The sequence below is a fragment of the Colius striatus genome, chromosome 2 (genome assembly GCF_028858725.1).
Source record: "Colius striatus isolate bColStr4 chromosome 2, bColStr4.1.hap1, whole genome shotgun sequence".
Lineage (NCBI taxonomy): Eukaryota > Metazoa > Chordata > Aves > Coliiformes > Coliidae > Colius > Colius striatus.
The window spans coordinates 77362212-77380591 of record NC_084760.1 but is presented as its reverse complement, the minus strand read 5'-3'; the positions used below and the strand labels follow the sequence as shown (position 1 = coordinate 77380591).

At 37.0% G+C, this 18380-nt stretch overlaps 1 protein-coding gene across 7 annotated transcripts in view; it reads right to left on the bottom strand.

The window, feature by feature from the left end:
- LTBP1 (latent transforming growth factor beta binding protein 1) overlaps nucleotides 1-18380 on the bottom strand; it is a 151206-nt gene that overhangs the window by 120361 nt on the left and 12465 nt on the right. For 5 of the 7 annotated variants that reach the window (XM_061991172.1, XM_061991174.1, XM_061991173.1 and 2 more), the window contains exon 1: nucleotides 11714-12089. In XM_061991172.1, the coding sequence (XP_061847156.1) occupies nucleotides 11714-11936 (223 nt within the window). In that variant the 5' untranslated portion in view covers nucleotides 11937-12089. Of the gene's footprint in view, nucleotides 1-11713; nucleotides 12090-18380 lie in introns of those variants that run through there. The other 2 variants (XM_061991178.1, XM_061991179.1) reach the window with 1 other exon arrangement.

The following is an 18380-nucleotide window of genomic DNA, read 5'->3' as shown; positions in this document are numbered from 1 at the left end:
AACTCTGTGAACAACTGAACTTTATGTTGTGGGGTTTTTTTAATGAGCTTTTTTATTTTAAAGCTATTCTTAAAAAAGTTTTATGAGCTTTTAGGAGTCCTGTGTCCAGTTCTGAGCTCTCCAGCTCAAGAGGGATAGAAAACTGCTGGAGAGAGGCCAGTGCAGGGCCACCAAGATAATCAGGGGACTGGAGCTTCTTCCTTATGAGGAAAGGCTGCGGGAACTGGGGCTGTTTAGTCTGGAGAAGAGGAGACTAAGGAATATTTACAAATATCTAAAGGGTGGGTGTCAGGAGGTTGGGACATCCCTTTTTTTCTATAGTAGCTAGTAACAGGACAAGGGGTAATGGGATGAAGCTGGAACACAAAAAGTTCCACTTAAGAAAAAACAATTTTCTGGTGAGGGGGCACAGGAACAGGCTGCCCAGAGAGGTTGTGGAGTCTCCTTCTCTGGAGGTCTTTACAACCTGCCTGGACATGTTCCTGTGTGACCTGATCTAGGTGAACCTGCTTCTGCAGGGGGGTTGGACTAGATGATCTCTAAAGGTCCCTTCCAACCCCTACCATTCTGGGATTCTATTATTTTATGTGAACTGCTGAAAAGCTGTCTAGTGATTAGCATCACTTAATGGTAGTCTCAGCTGAATGTAAATAAGTTATAGTGAGTGTAACAAATTAGGAATATAATAGAGAACTATCTACTTATAAAAAAATAGGAGGGATGGTGTCTTCACTGGAGATGGAAAGCTGTGAAATTCCATCCAAGGGAAAACAGTGAAGTAGGTATTGCCTTAGTTCTCTCTGTTTTACAGTGAGTCGAATAAATTTCTAAATCTCCATTGCTTGTAACTTAAGTTTCAACATGCACCTCATATGTAGATGCTGACATTTCTCGGTGTACACGCTTGTCCTACTAGGTCTCAGTTTTTCATTACAGAAGTGTATCAACAGTGGAGTTATCAGTCATTCTTTAATGGAGGTTACATTGTTAACTTTGGAAGATCCCAAAACCAAAAAGCGGGGAGCAGGTTCAGATCACAAAGGAGAAGGCTGCAATACATTTTACAGAAACACACACTTGAGTGGGAAACATGATCAGCAAGAAATCCAGAATGAATGTGCACAAGATGATTTCACTGTACTACTTGTATGTTTTCTCTATTTTAAACTCAGTACTTTCAAACACCTCAGGAAAAAAGTTGGATGTTGATACATACACAAAATTGATCAAAAGACATCTGATATATGTCAGGCATTTCACCCATCCCTGACTGTGAAAATTCCCTAAATCCTCTGGACCCATGTCCAGAGGGCATGGAAGTTTTTCAGGACCTGTAACACATCCTTCCAGGCTCATGTGACAATCCAGCTACCCTCAGACATGTCAAATGCAACTGCAGGCCTGTGTGTAAATGACTGAAATGAGCTCCATCTGACCAACAGCTGCCAAAAAACTATTCAAGTGTTACAGTGTGAAAAGCATGGGATGGCTGAAAAACAATATTAGAATATACAAATGCTATCATAAAAAATAAAAGGCATGCTATGTCCTGGAAAATGACCGAAAGCTGTGGTTACTAAACATAAAAAACATAATAAAAATTCTGGTAGTTGAGAAATGATTGACAGGAGAATTCTGGCTCACTAACAGGCATGATGCTCTGATGCTCATAGTCACTCTTTGCTAAATCTGCTTCTAATATTCTCAATATCCAAGATGATTCAGACACCATTTTTAGCACCAAGGGCATAGAGTGTTAAGGGGTGACTCATTCCTACCCCAAGCGTATTTGGTGAAACTATTGATTTTATTAGAGCTGATCCTGGAATCATTATACTAAGGAAAACTAAAAAGCACTAGTTGCCATTTATCAGGAATTAATGCATTACAAATGGTTAGTATAAAACCTTTGACAATTATTCTAACATGTACAGAAGAGCTACTCCAGGCATTTCTGCAGATTTCTACAGTATGTCGATACCAATTTTCCTTTTTCTGCAAGACATGGGAAACTGAAACAAAATCTCAAGGGAGAGCTGAGTTTGTAAGTGTAGCAAGTTAGCCACACTTTAAAACGATCATTCTTAAAGCAATTTCCTGCAGAATACAAACCAGATTGCAAAATAGTATCTTGCAGTATAAAGACTTTATAGGTATCATTTTAAGCAGAAGAATAATTTATTAATTGCTGTTGGCAAAGTGGGAATGCTGAAATAAAGGTGCTCAGTGTCTTTTTTCCATGCCCAGTGAGTTTAAGATTCTTACTGCTCTGCACAGCATACATGTTCCTGAGCATGCATAATACTAACATGTAATAGTTAATGCTGTAGTGTATCTGTTTTCAACAGGCAGAACAAGAATTCAACAGAAGAACAAATAAAAATGAACAACAAACATCTTTGTTGCTAAACAATCCTTCCAGGCTATACTCTTCCCTTCTAGTGCCAGCTGAGCAGCTTTACTCGCCTTTAAGGGCTACTCCTGTAGTAACTTGAGTATAATGACACTAAGCTGTAATTGCTCCTGCACTGTTATAGTCTGATGAAGTCACTGAACTGATCCTCTGCTCTGATACCATTACCCTATTAGGCCATTTCCAAAAAATTCACTGGAATTTTTACTTGTATAAAATAAAAAAGTAGTCATACCCAGCAGCATAAAGGCAGAGAAAAGAGTTGCTCTTAGACAAACCAATGAGTTGCCATCAGACACAATGGCAAAACAACTTGAGAAACACTTAAGTGACTGGTCACAACTCTTATGCAAAGCAAAGGCTCTGAAGACCACAGAAGCATCAAAGTTGACACTGACCAGGGACATCATCCTTACTGTTTCTGGCAACTGAATAACAGATATTGAAGCTGAGATTTACCCTGTTTAAACTTTTGTGCCTTCTTGACCCACTTAAGTTATGAGTGTTGATACCTGAGGCTTCCCACTCTGTTGGTGAAGAGGGAAGAGGCTCACCCAGCAGGCCATCCAGGCCATCCACAGGCCAATCTGCCATAAAGATATCTCTCATCATCGACTACTGGCCCAGGGCCCTCAGTAAGATTTGGAAAGTGGGATGAATCCCCAGCCTTAGATCCAAAGGGTTTATGAACATGACCAACTGCATCCCATACCACAAGACATTCTCCAATAACAAAATTCTGTTTAGATTAGAAAAAAAAATCCACAAGAATTGTAATCATTACAAAAATCTCCATCATTTCCAAACATCAGGAGACTGCTCTATGATTACTGTAATATGACCACATTCTTCCAAGTGGCTAACCATTAACATACAAATCAAAACTCATCATCCAGATCTTCCTGCACTAGATAAAAAAAACATGAAAAATGTAAGCTATCTAAGATTTTCTGGTATTGGCTACATCACAAGAAATTGGAAAGTCTTTTAGGGAGTTGACCTTGAGGAGGTGACACAATATAAGAATATTCAGAGTTTAAGTAATAAATTAGGTCATAGGAGATCAGTGAAAAGCAAGAGAACTCAAATCCTTGAGTCCTGAAGTATGAAAGGAGCAGAGTCAGTGCTAATGAATAGAAAGGATAAAAGTTACTCTGCAGAAAATGTACAGTTGGAAATTCATTAAACACACACAACTTCAACACTTCTCATTGTGGTTCTTTTAACAACACATAATTGTTATATAAATTATTGCTCAATGTGCATAAATCTAAAATACAGTCAGTGCTCCGACTGGTCATGTCCAGTTGCAAGCATTTAAACCCTGCACCCAACTCCTCTGGGCTGTGCACAACCTCACGGACAAGCTTCACACCACTGTGTTGTACCTGATCCTGTGTACTGACATACGTGCAAGTACAAAAAACCCCTTTGCTCCCATTGTCACAGTAGGCCTTCTTGAACCTACCTAACTTCTGATTAGACTGGAAAAAAGGTGTTCTAGCACCTACATGTGCATCTAGCATCTAACAAAAGAGGCTGAGTTTAATATAATCAAATAGTAAGAGAGCCATGATGGACACAGACTAACTACAGAAAGATCATACTACAGCTTATGTTATGAAGCTGGTCTCTTTTGGTTCCCTGTACCAGTGGTATCCAAAGCACAGTGTGCTCACCCCAGACAGTGTACAAGACCTACTGGAATGCAAGAAAGAAATACATTTTGTACTTCTAATAATGAAAATTAATTTTGACAGTGGAGTTTACTTCATCTTTATCTGTATGTCTTTAATATACATATACTGGAGGTGTATGCTCAAAAATATTTTACTGATGTTTGATCAAAAGAGTTTGAAGACCAGTCCTCTTTGCAATCTATGACAGACAGTCCCTCTCAGGAAGACTTCAAAGAACTTGTGTTCCTAAATTATTACATGAGAAGTAGTTTACAAAGTAGTTAGGCTGAATGAAATACACATGAGAAATACTCTCTGTGACTAGGGTTCTTAAAAATGAATCCCCTTTCTGTGCAAGGAGCAAATACCTCATCTTCCTTCTGTTGACTGGCATCCCTCAAGACTTTATATGAGATTTGTAAAAAAAAAAAGTTCACAATTCCCATGGACTTCAATTTGATTTACATTTGTAAATTCCTGGTTGAAAATTTACATTTCTCTTCTAACAGTTCTGATTACTTATGGATAGATAGAAAGCTCAAGAATTAAAATGTGTGCACAGTGAAGATATAGTTCATGTTCCAAATGAAAGATGCAGAAATCTCTATGTCTCTGTGTTACAAAACAGATCTCTCAAGTACAGTGATGCCCAAATCTAAGAATCGGTTATAGGTGGAATGGATAGGCGAAAGTTATACAGGCTACATTGTGCAGAGACAGGGGAATTATCTGGAGCTGAATTAAAAATAAAAGAATAGACAGTAGATAAGCTGAATGGAAAAAGACTGTGATCAGTAGAGCAGCAATAGCTGCTTCCTCCCTTCTGATTGTGCTAGGTCCAAAAGGACATATTAAATACAAACTCATTTGCTAAGAAATCTATCCATAATAAATGGCATATTTTAACCAGTAAAGAAATGTCAGACTCTTCTGTGCTTTCATAATTCAAAAGCAACTTTCTTCTTTTTTAAAGCCAAAATTGGCATATGCTTGATCTTCAGTGAGGTATGTGCAAAGACATTTGGTTTAGCAATAACAAAATTATAGCCGTACAAGGTAGTGTGTTTATTTGAATACACAACAATGTAATCATTCAAATAAATGCACTCTTAGTTCTCTTTCTACAGTACTTCAACAAGTCAGATGTACATAAACTAATCCCTATAAATTAAAACCATATACAGTAAAACAAAACACTATGCATTTTAACTTTATGTTCTGTTTTGTTTTAACTTTGAGGGGAACATACTCCATGTGTTTTTGAATGGCTGCAGGTGTGGATTTTGTACCATTTCCATTTGCGGTTTTTCCTATGACTGCACATCCAAAAACTGTATTCTTTATAATATGCAGTTTGGTGAGTGCTTCAAGAGCAGACTTTTGCCTTGCAGTGACAGTCTGAAGTACTTAAGGTGAGCAAGGGTGTGGAAATGAGTTCCTAACAGGCTTATTTGAATTCAGTCTCATTAAAATATTCTGGCTGAACAATATATTTTCTTTACATTAGTATCTGGCCGCCACTATAATCAGAAGGAAACAAGTCAAACCTGAATAATTAATTTAAGATTATGAAGAAAGAGCTCACAGATCTTCTAAGCTATATGGTACAAACCAGAACTATTTGTGGATGACTACTATTGATAAATATATGGGTGAAATGCATTCTTTCTGAACAGATGTGGATATCAACAGCAATAGATCTTCTTTAAGACACCATTTTTCTTTGTAATTTGAGTATAGGTGGCCAATAATTGAAAATGCTTTAAACCCCTGAGCACAGCTCAGACTAAAGAGTGATACATTCAAATTACAATATAGAATATTATCTGTTAAATTGAGACTCATGACAACTGGTTCTTCCCAAGTTGTTGTCCATTGGCTCTTCAGGCTGAGAAATGTTTTTCGTCAGTGCACTCTATAAGACAGAGGATACAAACAACTAATAAAATAGTTCCACCATTACTTGTGTTCCTTTCTATTTTAGCCATTTAGTCCAATGTGAGGAAAAATACCCGGTCTTCATTTTGCTACAGCTGTTACAAGGCTGCTGCATGAATTAATATTTCAAGCATGGTCATCATTTATACTGATTAAATTTCAAATTACCAACTAAAGCAGTGGATAAACTCTAATATCCTAGTTCCTTTTCTTTTCTTCTTCTTCTCTTTTTCCTCCTGAGAATCACACACTTTGAGTGGACTAACCAACTTCCTTGAATATTTTTGTAGAAAGTTTAAAAAGTTAACCTTTTAACCAAGTTGTCCAAGAATTCTGAAATTTTCAAGTGTCTGCCAGTGTCTATGAAAAGAAAAAATAGTTCACCTGGCAGAAAGAGTATAAAACAATAAAGCATGACAAAGCAGAAACGGTAAATACTACAGGAACATTAGAAACAAAACTTTTACCAAATAAGGCTACAAGGTAGCCACTACAGAGACAGTAAAGGGTCTAAACATAATGCTGGGGGAACAGCAAGGTTCTTGCGTAAGTCCTTCAGAAAAAGATGGTATGATGTCAAGTTCAAGTGTAAGACCCAAGGATATTTCAAAGTAACACTTCGCTGTTGCTCACAGAGAGTACACTATGAAATTACCTTATGCTGTTATTGAACTAATTATTCCAGAAATCAACTCCTCATCATATAGCATGTCTGATGGAACATACTCGAATTGAAAACAAAAACATGTTAAAAAAAATTATCAAATATCTTATGTTACCAAAAGGAATAAAAAAATCTCTACATGACATTTGTTATCAATTTTTTAAAATCCTCCCCTTGAGAAGCTACGTGTGCATCTGCTAAGTCTCAGCTAAGCCAAAGGAATACTGTTTTGCTGCGGTACAAGTTACATAGAATGACGGGTCATCCACCTAGGTTGACATCATTCACCATGTAGTTAACATCACTTCATAAGAGAGAAGAAAGCATCTCTTCTAACATGTTGCCATTCTAGCAATCCTACTAAATCCAGTACAATAATAACAAGAAAAAAGAATAAAATATAATCAAAATAGTGTACACCTCACAAATGGTCAGAAGAGTCTGCAAGTTCTCACAAATATACCCAAATACTTCTACAAGACCTTCATCTTTTGTATGCCTTTATATGCCATCAAATTTCCCCTATAATATTATTTACAATAAATGCCTTTTCATATCAAATAATATTGAAAAATCTTACTCAAATGTCACAAAGTACCTCTTAAATGTAGTAGGGGTATGTGTAGTATGTATCATAGGGATCAAAGAAACAAAGTTATTATATAGCAAATAGTAGCAACAAAAATGTCATACATAACTTACAGCTAAAAATGTGCTGGCTTGCTTACAAGTCATTGTCATTTTTAACAATGTTAAAAATGGAAGAACCAGATACATTTTCACTTCAGACACCATTACATCATGTCACCAAATGATGTCTGGCAGATCCTTATTAATATAGATCAGAGATGGATCAGAGATCAAATGGATCTTTTCTAGATAGGAAGAGAAGAAAGGAGGATGGATAAACATCTTCTAGTCTTACAAGGAGGTCTCACAGATTCTCATAACAATTCCCTACAAAGACCAGTGAAGTAGTAGGAGAAATACTTTCAACTTTCACTCAAACTCAATGAAACAAGAAATAAAGAGATGCTAAAAATCTGCCCTTCTTCCAAGGAAAAGAAGACAATAAAATATCTCCTCATCCCCAGTAATGGCCTAAGTAAACTCCAGCTTGGCACAGCAAAGCCAGGAGGAAGGACAGCTGTGCAGGATAAATGAAAAGGGATCAGAAGGGGAAGGGCACGTTAAAAGAAGAGACACTGATGAGCGTTCAAGAGTAACACAAAGGGGAGTTGCAGAGCAATAATTCTATCACCATCTCTGCCACAATCATCTCCTATGGTTTGGGAAAAATTTCTCTTAGCTCTGCAGAATCCTGCCGTTTCCCTGTTTAACACAGATACTGCCAAGTGCTCAGTCCCAAAGTTTCTACAGAAAGATACGCACTTCCACTGAGCAGCACACAACTCTAACTCCTCATTTATAACAGTTTGAATGAACCACTTTAAATGAGATGCAGGGCTGTAAATGAACAGTGAATATAAACCTAAGTATTAAATGACTGCTTCCTTTACTAAGTTCTGACATTCCTGGGCAACGAATGAGGCAGGGATCCTGTGGAAAAAGTAGAGTGTAAATCTATAATTAAATACATATGCACAATGGGGAAAAAATAGAAGAACATAAAGAACACTAATTTGGGCATTTCCTAATTCCTTACTGCTTCATTTTAAAGTTACAAATTAGTCACTGTCCTCACACTCCTTTACAGAGAGAAAATTAAATTAAAAAACAGGTATTTTGGAATGTGGAATAATTTTGAGGAGAAATAGGACCTGTCACTGAGTAACTTCAACAGTGAATGAGACAGAAACTTTATATATAACCCCTATGTGCATCCTTTCCTATCTACATATATTGACGATGTTTTACAAGCCTCTGTAGATATATCAAAACCGAAACACCATACAAACTGCACATGCATCAATCCAGTAGAATAATGAGGATCATTTATTCAGCAGAATATATCAGATGAAATGCTCTCATTCTCCAAGCTAATGAAATATTGGATATTGGTTAGCTTAACTGTACAACATATCCCATTCACAAAATGAAACTGCAAAAAAACCCAAAGTCTCACTGAAGTAGACTGGCAATCAAGGAGATCCTTCCTTTTAAATACCAAGCTTTCGTCACCTTCAATTGAAATGCTAGAGCTCTTCATTGATCAGCCAAAAATCTTAGCTACCTGAAAAGCTACACTTTCCCCAATCTGTTTCTTGTGTATTTTTAATAGTTTATCCATATCTAATAACATTTTCAGGAAACAGGATTTGTTCCTTGACTGGACTCACTGGTACCAAGTTTCATCTGAAATGACAAACTCAGCAAATGTTAAGAATCTGAAGTAACTCATGGAAAAACTTGAGTAGCTTTAGGAGAGGCACTGGAACTTATTCTCTCCGAAAAAAAAGAATTGCTTATGAAGTTCAGCATATAGTTTAAAATCTACACACAAAATTTTACTCTGAGTCATTATTAGAAAGACTGGATTACTAAGAAGAAAGCAAAGTGATAGCTAACTGCAATCTGTCATCAAAGAGTCTGAATTCAGTCTTGTGGACTAGAATGCTGCTTCTGCTACAAAAAGATAGATCTAACAACCTATAGCAGTTCCCTACTCAGAGTAAGTATCTTTTATTAGTAACAGGAGTTAAGTCTTCCAAATATGGCCTGTGAAGTTACCTTTTCTGGCTTTAGAAAGAGCAAATACTTTTAAAAAAACATACTGAAAAGGTGCTGTTCCCTCCTTGAAGTGTGTCTTTTCTGATAGAGTGCTGTGTTTCATTGTCTAATGATCAGAGTAAGAATTTCCAAGCATTTTGGATAAATAGTAAGTATACAAGTTTAAAACAGGGACTTACATGCAAAACGTAAAACAGATGTTAAAAATCAAACAAAAATAAAGGATCTCTGAAGATCCAAATTACTTCTGCTTTGTGTATCAGGAGATATCTCTATCAGGTCAAGCCTAAGCTAATGAGAGGCTCAAGTTACAGGACCCATATAAGAACCATTTCAGCAGTATGTCTTTTAAACCCTGATTTAAAAGCTCCAACAATCTGCAATCAGCAAAAGAACTCAATCTACAGGTGTAGGGTCTCTACTCTCTGGCTTTTAAGCAGTTAAGTTCACTCAGCATTTTTAACTGTAGAGCCTTCAAGTCACAGTTTAACCCTCTTTCTTACCCCTCATCTGTAAAAATTATGATACTTGGAGACGTGGTGAATGCTTTTGGTCTTTTAAAGGTAATAGGAAAGAGACATGGCTAGAGGCAGGTTAAAAATCCGTATGCACATGTAGTGACTTGTTTTTACACTTTTTTAAACATAATGCTTCCCTATCTTTCCATCAAATACTATTATGAGTTGCTTTTGATGAATATGTCTAGCAGCCTATTGTACACAGTAAATGGCCTGAGGCCAGGAAGGAAGGTGTGTAACACGTCTTCACAGGTCGATTTCCACTCTTCAAGTTCTCAAGTATTTCAGAGAAGGTCATGTTACAGCACACATTTATGTAGCAGACAAATTACATGACTGCCTGTTTTGAGTATTTTATAATTTCAATTAAAAATTAGGTCAAATGGAAGGGGAGGGAGAAGAATCCTAATCATTTCACAGCAGTCAGAAAATTAAATCAAAAAACTTACTTAGCTATGCTTCTTGCCCAAACATTGGCAAAAATCTGTATTGACAGTAAACACAAGTTGAAAGTATTTGATTTACCATTCCTTCACAAAATCCTTTTCTTTTTTAATGCCTCAAAACAACATAAACAAACCCAAACTGTACCGTACAGCTCTTTTAAAACACTAGTTTTATTATCATCAGTCTAAAACATTCGTATTTTTACAAACATGCATATTATGAAGGAATGTGTTATTAATTTCAAGAGCTTTCAGCCACAGTCTGATCGTCTAGTAGGAGCATTAAGAGAGGGAACTGCTTTCTGTATTGTCTGTCCAGATGAAAAGGAGAATAATTCAGAATTGCTTTTTCCCCCTCTCAGAGTCTGAAATACACTGCACTTCAAAAAGGGCAGTATTGGCCAGCCACAGCACTGTCTGACATTGTGTTTATACTAGACGGAGACTAAAATTACAATGTTCATGTCTGGCGTTCTTTGAGTTCAAATTGGCAAAATAATTAGTTTTAAAAGTCTTTTTAGAAAAGGATATGATATTTTCATGATAACAACAAAATACTTTTGAAGAGCAGTTAAGGATATTATACTGTGAAACAAGTATGTATCCATATATCTGTATTTCTCTTAGCTTACAGAGTAACATTTGCACAAAAATTCCTATCAACATCCTATAGCGTACAGTTAAAATATGCTAATCATTCTCTTAGGTAGCTTTCAATATTTGTTTCAACACAGTCAAGCAGTTGTAGGGTTCAGACTGGCATATGCTTATACTCTTCTTGAACAAGCAGAAAGAATACATATTGCCAGAGAAATGACTGGCTTCAATAACTTCAATTGGACTTAACATTATTTCTATTTCTAAAAGTGGGAAAAATGAAATTTGATTTACTATCAGTAGTAAGAAAAAGTTTTAAGATAATATATTTTTTAAAAGGATTAAGTTTTTAAGGAACTAATTTTTTCAAGACAGATTCACTGTGTTAGCTAGATTTTATGTGCATTTGATACCTATTCAACAAGCAAAAAAGGAAGCAGAACTTTTTGTGGAATTTGACATTTTCCCTATTTGCCGACACAAACTCTGAGGAATGAATTTTCTCAAAGGCTTCAGCTTAATATACTGTTGCCCTGCAGCTGAAAACTCAAGTGAAAAATATGAGTCTCTTTTTCTAGGACACAAAAGGAACTTTTGGGAACATTTCTGAAAGATACCAGAAAGCTTGTCTAACGTACAATGGTTCTGACTTAGCACAGCTCTCCGAAGAGTAACAGATGTACAACTGGTATTAATAACAAAACATCTCCTCCCTCTGTTAGTCAAGAGAGGACAGCTAAGGACAAATACAGTTTCAGAGTACTTACCTACTCGGAAGTTAGTGGCTGTCAGAGTGTCAGCAGCATGGCCATTTTCACTAATGAGAGTGGTGGTATTTCCCTTCTCACAGTTGTTCTGACAGTTGCCTTTGGTACAAGTCACTTTACAGATGCTGGGTGTAAAGACTACCTTGATGCGACCAGTGTGATTTCCCACTGACAGCGGAGGCAAAGAAAAAAAGAAAAATAAACAGATCACTTTAGTATCCATTGATTTCCTTCAAAAAGTTTTGGGAAAAAAAAAGGCAGGGGGGGAGAAAAAGGCGACAGGTCTACAGGAGGAGGGCAGTCTGCAGTGCTCTCTCATAGATCTCCAGTGGTGTCTCTGAAACAGGAGTAGGAAGCTTAGCAAACAGAACTCCGGGATCTGCTCCAAAACCACATTTAAAGTCAAGTCACTGGAGTGGGATTAGTAATCACAATGCTGCACTTTATTCACAGGCAGACAAAGAGCAATACCAAGGGCATGACAGCTTAAATAGCCAACTCTGACAGGCAGATGTAATGTAAAGAGGCTGGCTGTGCACCTAGGGGTGAATAAACTCTTGCGTCCTCCTGCATACTTTTCCTGTTTCTGCACTTATTAAGTCACTATTTGTAGCTCGACCCCTGGAAATGTTTTAGGCATGCAGCATGTCTGAAAACATCTGTCTCAAATCTCCTGGCACCCCAGCCTGAAGTGGTCAAACCTTGTGACGCAGCTGCCTGGACCCGTTTTTTCACAGTTTTTTGGCACTATTTTTCCACAAGGATTTACATATGATAGACTGAGCTTTACTGTCAGCCTTTAACTAATAAATAGCTCAGAGAAAAGAGTGAGTAAATATTTATGCTTGAAAATACAGGTTTTGAGCTCAAAGACAAAAAATAGCTAGATTCTTTTTTTTTTCTTTTAATATATGTCCTAACAGTCATTTAAAAAACTTAATGAAGACTGAGCAAACACCAATTTGAAATTCAGCTAAGTAGAAGACTTGTTACAGAATTTTATTTAAAAGCAGATGTACTTGATTCCACAACTAATAGCCAAAGACAAAAAAGAGATTAAAACTACTCATTAGGAAAATTAGGGGAAAAGGACAGATTCCATTTGCAGCTATTTAAAAAGAAAATTGTTTGTCTTCTGCACACTAATAAGTTGAGTGAGTTCTTGTAAATGTATCATAGCACCTTTGTGGAAACTGCTAATAAATACTTCCATATCAAAGCTACCCATCCAAAGAACTGATGCACAGAAAAAGATCCTCCTTCTTCCTCACATCATAGAAACAAAAAGGTTGCTGGATACTTGTCTAACCTAGTTTATGAAATACCCTCTGGACAAACATTTTTTTCAAAATCTCAAGAAAATGAAGAAAATCTTCCCACTTCAAAAGAATATAAAGCCTTCTTATTTTGGCTCTTCATAAACAAATAAGTTAAAACAATTGTGCCAACTGTTTTGTCTACAGTAAAGGCATTACTCTATTTGAACAGCAGCTGTAGTACAGATGCTTCCACCTTATTCTCCCTAAACAATCGTTAGAAAAATGCACAGCTCAGACAGACACAGGAACAAAATATTTCAATTGAAGGCTAGTATAGTGATTTTAGTCAATTCAGAAGACACACTGGATTCTTGGATGCCAAGTATTTCTTATGAAAGTTATTAATACACCTTTCCCAATGAACAGACATAAGTGGTTTGTGAACTGCTGAGGCTAGAACTTTCCTTTTGTTAAGCAGTTCCACAAGCAATACTGCCATCTTTGTATTTTATTTGTATAATTTTATATCTCGCTCTTTCTCTTTCTATATATATATATATATATATCTTTTCCTAGGAAAGCCCAATACATTTTATAAGTTTTACTAACATTTTTCCTTGAGGATGTGATTTAATTAAAAAAACATGGTTAACTGAGTCACAAAAGTCAGTCCTGCCTACACTGTAAAAAGCAGTATTGGGGGACTCACAGAAGTTTTCCAGCTTAGCTAAACAAAAAAATAAATTTGGCTTTGCCAGTCTAGATGGAACTAAACCATGACTTAATTCTCCTTCCTAGTATTCTGTACTAAGTGCTAAGCTGTCGCAAAACTTGGGCACAATGTTTGTAACAAAAAATTTTAAAAGAATAATTTTAATATATAGTTCAGATTTTTTAGAAGACATATCTCATTATAAGGCTGAATGGAAATTGTAAATTTGCCTTTCATCCCTTTTGGGGTGAAGTAAGTTTGGAAGCAGACAAACAGTGGTTGAACAGTAACTTCAAAAACACAGGCCAGTATCTACAGAAGTAAACAGTGTTCATGAAAGGATATATAAATGGATCTTCTCAGGGAAGTAAGAAGTCTGAAAAATAAACATTATGTAAGCCTCAGCCCCTACAAACTTCCAAATAATTATTCAGCAATGTTTTTGCTATTAAAAAAAAAAATCAATTCTCACAGATATTCCTATTTTACAAATTGCAGAGACAGAAATAAGAAAACTTCATATTCTTTTCACATCAGAAGATTTTTTTTTTCATCTTTCTCAGATTTATGAAAATGATAATGAAACCATTATTTTCTTCTCCTTGTCTAGCTGGCCACAGGTTTTAATTTCCTCAGTTCTTCTGGAGACTTTTAGGAAGGATGATGGCCTATGAGCTGAAAACTGACTAGTGTATGAGGGGGTGATTCAAAGCAGAGACATCTTAATTCTTCTCTGTTAGCCTGCCTAAGGTAGACAGTAGTATCTTCACTCATCCCAAGGTTTAGGGACTTTAATAGTGAGCAAAATACATGCAGATTTAAATTGAAAACAGACCATAAACTCTTGTGCTGAAAGGAAGCTTTTGGCAGAAACTCTGCAAGGTTAGACTCTTGGACTTTCTTGAATCGTCTCCCCTTCTCTTCTGTAGTTTTTTGTTTGTTTGGGGTTTTTTTCCTCTTCTCCAAAGAAAGGATGATTTAATCCAAAATGGAAACTATATCCTTCAATATCTCTTAGCTAATTTGGCAATATTAATGTTCAAAACCACATTTCATGTTAGAAAAAGTTGATTACTGCTATGGCCTTGACCTCTTTGGGTTTGGGATAGTTCCCACTAAATCAAGACAGTGCATTTTTAAAGTAGCATACAGATTATTTTCCTCTTTAAACTCCAGAAGCTTTGCTGATGATGCCACTGTGACATAGACATGACAAAATCTGCAACTTAGATTATTTCAAATTATTTCTGGGAAAAAAAATGATGGTGCTACAAGCACTGCAACATATCTGGAATATTTTTTTTAATATATATATGGACAGAAATGTATCATAAACTCTTCAAAACCAATTTTAAACATGTGGAAATGAAACACCTCACTTTGCTCTTAAGTACAACACCAGATAGAAGAAACACAAATGTGAGACCAGATAAATAAATGAGTCTAAGGAAAGACAACAAAAGCAGAAGATACAAACACCAAAAAAATAGCAAAGCTACTGAAAGAAATGCAGAACTAGAGACAAAATCAGACTGTTGTTTTAAAAAAGATAGGGCAACTGGGATTACCAATACTAGCTCAACTTTCATCCCTGAGCAAGGCAGCAAATTCACAATGAGAACGGTCAGCCAACTGCCCCATCATCCTGCCTCATAGTCCAAGATTACTTACGCCTAAGAACTCTTGGATATATTTGTCAAAGGAGATCATTGGAAGAACCGAATTCCCAAAATCCATGAAACTCTCTTTAGCCAAGTTCAAAATAGAAAGATGTCTGAGTAAAGTGATGAGATTTTTGTTGAAAATTGGCACCGCATGTATGTAATTTTCCTTTCCTCTCCATAAGTCACCATGATCTACTATTATGAAAACAGCAAGCTCTTGGTGTGATAAATTTATGATTTAGCAACAACTGCAGGAGAAATGGAAAATATAAGCAAAACAGTTTCCTCATAGAATACCCTCTACTCCCACTGTCAATTATTGCAAACTGACGGCTTTCTTCTTTTTTTTTTCCCTGCATTTGCAGAAGAGGTGAAGGAGTTAAGACTAGGCATGTGGCAAGGTTTAGTTCCAGGTGCTCACAATAGCTCCCATAGAAATGTCTAGGCAAAGTTGTGTAAGGGGAAGGATCTCTCCTTTGTCTGTAATGTTCTGAAGTTTTATCCTTTCTAGAGGAACTTTTATAAACAGTTTTTTTAACTGGGTTTTATGGCTGACCTCACAGCTCCAGCATTCTGCAAAGATTTAACTAGGCAGTATTCAATAGCTGTAGTGGATCTCTGAAAATTTGTGGTGTATCCCTGTTTTGCAGGAAGACAATGGGCTAAGCAACTCTAGTAAAAGCAGAACTGGTATGCAGTTAAAAAGATGACTACACTGTACTGTCTCATAGGTCAAGTGAGGCAAAGAGAAGAAAATATTTTAATGTGTTGAAAAAAATATTATGTTATTTTCTACATGACATCTTTGCACTTCACTGTGAATCAAAGGGATTCACAGTAAAAACCATAAGCGGTGGCTTATACTGTGGACTCGGCTGGCAGAGCTTCCACATACCTCTCCCATAATACTTGCACAAACGTCTGACTCTACTTTTAGAGGGGTTTGTGAGGTTTAGTATCTTCACTTACGACAAATATCCTGAGGTAAACCTCCTGAGGAAACAAAATTAAGCCATCTGTAGGCTTACTATTTGCACCTCCAAGAATGAGATACACTACAGTTTTCATGACACCCAACTTCTGCACTGAATCCAGTATGTTTTCCTACGTATATTTACATAGAATCTCATCAAACCTGAAGATTCTGTCTTAAAATTACATTTTCTTCCCAAAGACAATAGATTACCTTATGCAATGCCATGTTTTCAAATGGTAATCATGATGCATGAGGAGAACTTTGGAATGAAAAATTATCTTCTCAAATCAAAGCTGATAATTTTTTAAAGAGCAAACAGATTCCACGTTTTAAATTCCCAGATGACCAACTCCCTCTTTGCTTAATTAAGTGTTGACCAAAAAAAAAAAAAAAAAGCAGAAGGAAGTGACTTATTTCCTAAAACAGGTGCCTCCCAGTTATTTCACTAGTCCACCTGGTTTAGTCCTTACTATTAGATACGCTTGTTCAGCCAGAAGGAAAGCTGACATTGTATAAAAAACAACTATGTAAGTACAATAGCTAAGCTTTTAGAACTACTTTCAAATGACCTTTTTACACTTTTGACAATATACGAGGAAGTCCAGTCATCTCATCTGACCATTTAGTCATCAATTTAAAACAAACAAAACAGCCAAAACCTAGGTCCCAAAGACAAGAACAAATCAAAACTTGGTTATCATATGTCTTAAGTATACTAAAAGAAAAAAAAAAAAAAAAGAAAAAAAGGAAAAAGATTAAAGAAGGAGAGAGATAAAGACATGCTACATTCACATACAGATCAGAGTCAGATCTTCCCTACACGTCAAATTACATGTTGAGAGGAACACAGTCCGTGCCAGGCATAAAAAGAACCAAAAGCAATTCTGAAAGAGCACTGAATCTTCCCCCTATTTTTTTTCCCAATATCGGATGAAATGGCAGCATTATACAAAACGTTTTTACAGCGTATTCTTAAATCTCTCCCATTATGTAGATTTCATAGCCTCCCTAAAGAACAAATTGAAGTGCTTCAACTTCTGATATTATAAAGTTTTCCTAACACCTTACCCACATTTCCCCTGTTGCAGTTCAAGTGTATTATTGCCTTGTCTTGTCTACAGAAAACTCTGACATAACATTGTTCCTCCATGGGTCAATTTCATAGAATCACAGAATGGTAGGGGTTGGAAGGGACCTTTAGAGAACATCTAGTCCAACCCCCCCTGCAGAAGCAGGTCCACCTAGATCAGGTCACATAGGAATGTGGTTTGAAGACCTCCAAGGAAGGAGGCTCCACAACCCCTCCGGGCAGCCTGTGCCAGGGCTCCCTCACCCTCACAGTGAAATAGTTTTTTCTTATGTTTAAATGAAGCTTTTTGTGTTCCAGCTTCATCCCATTACCCCTTGTCCTGTTGCTAGATACAATAAAAAAAAGGGATGTCCCAACCTCCTGACATCCACCATTTAGATATTTGTAAGTATTAATAAGATTCCCCCTCAGTCTCCTCTTCTCTAGACTAAACAGCCCGAGTTCCCCCAGCCTTTCCTCATAAGGAAAATGCTCCGGTCCAGTTCTAACATTCTTGAAGACTGCTACCATGAATCTCCCTGCAGTTAGTTTGTATAGCCAGGTTTTGGTAGCAGGGGGCTACAGGGGTGGCTTCTTTAAACAAAGAGCTGCTAGAAGCTTTCCCTGTATCTGACAGGGCCAGTGCCAGTCAGCTCTAAGATGGACCCACTGCTGAACAAGGCCAAGCCAAAGAGCACCTCTGCGAATAACATACTGGAGAAGAGTTGCTGCTGTTGCTAAACAGCAGCAGCAGAAGGGAGTAAGAATGTGAGAACAACACCTTGGCAGACACCAAGGTCACTGGAGAAGGAGGGGGAGGAGGTGCCCAGGCACTAGAAGAGAGATTCCTCTGCGACCTGTGATGAAGACCATGAAGGCCCACGGTGGAGCAAAGATCCACCCACAGGCCATGTAGGACCCCACACTTGAGCGGACAGATGCCTGAGGGAGGCTGTGACCTCAAGAGAAGTGCAGAGTGGTGCAAGT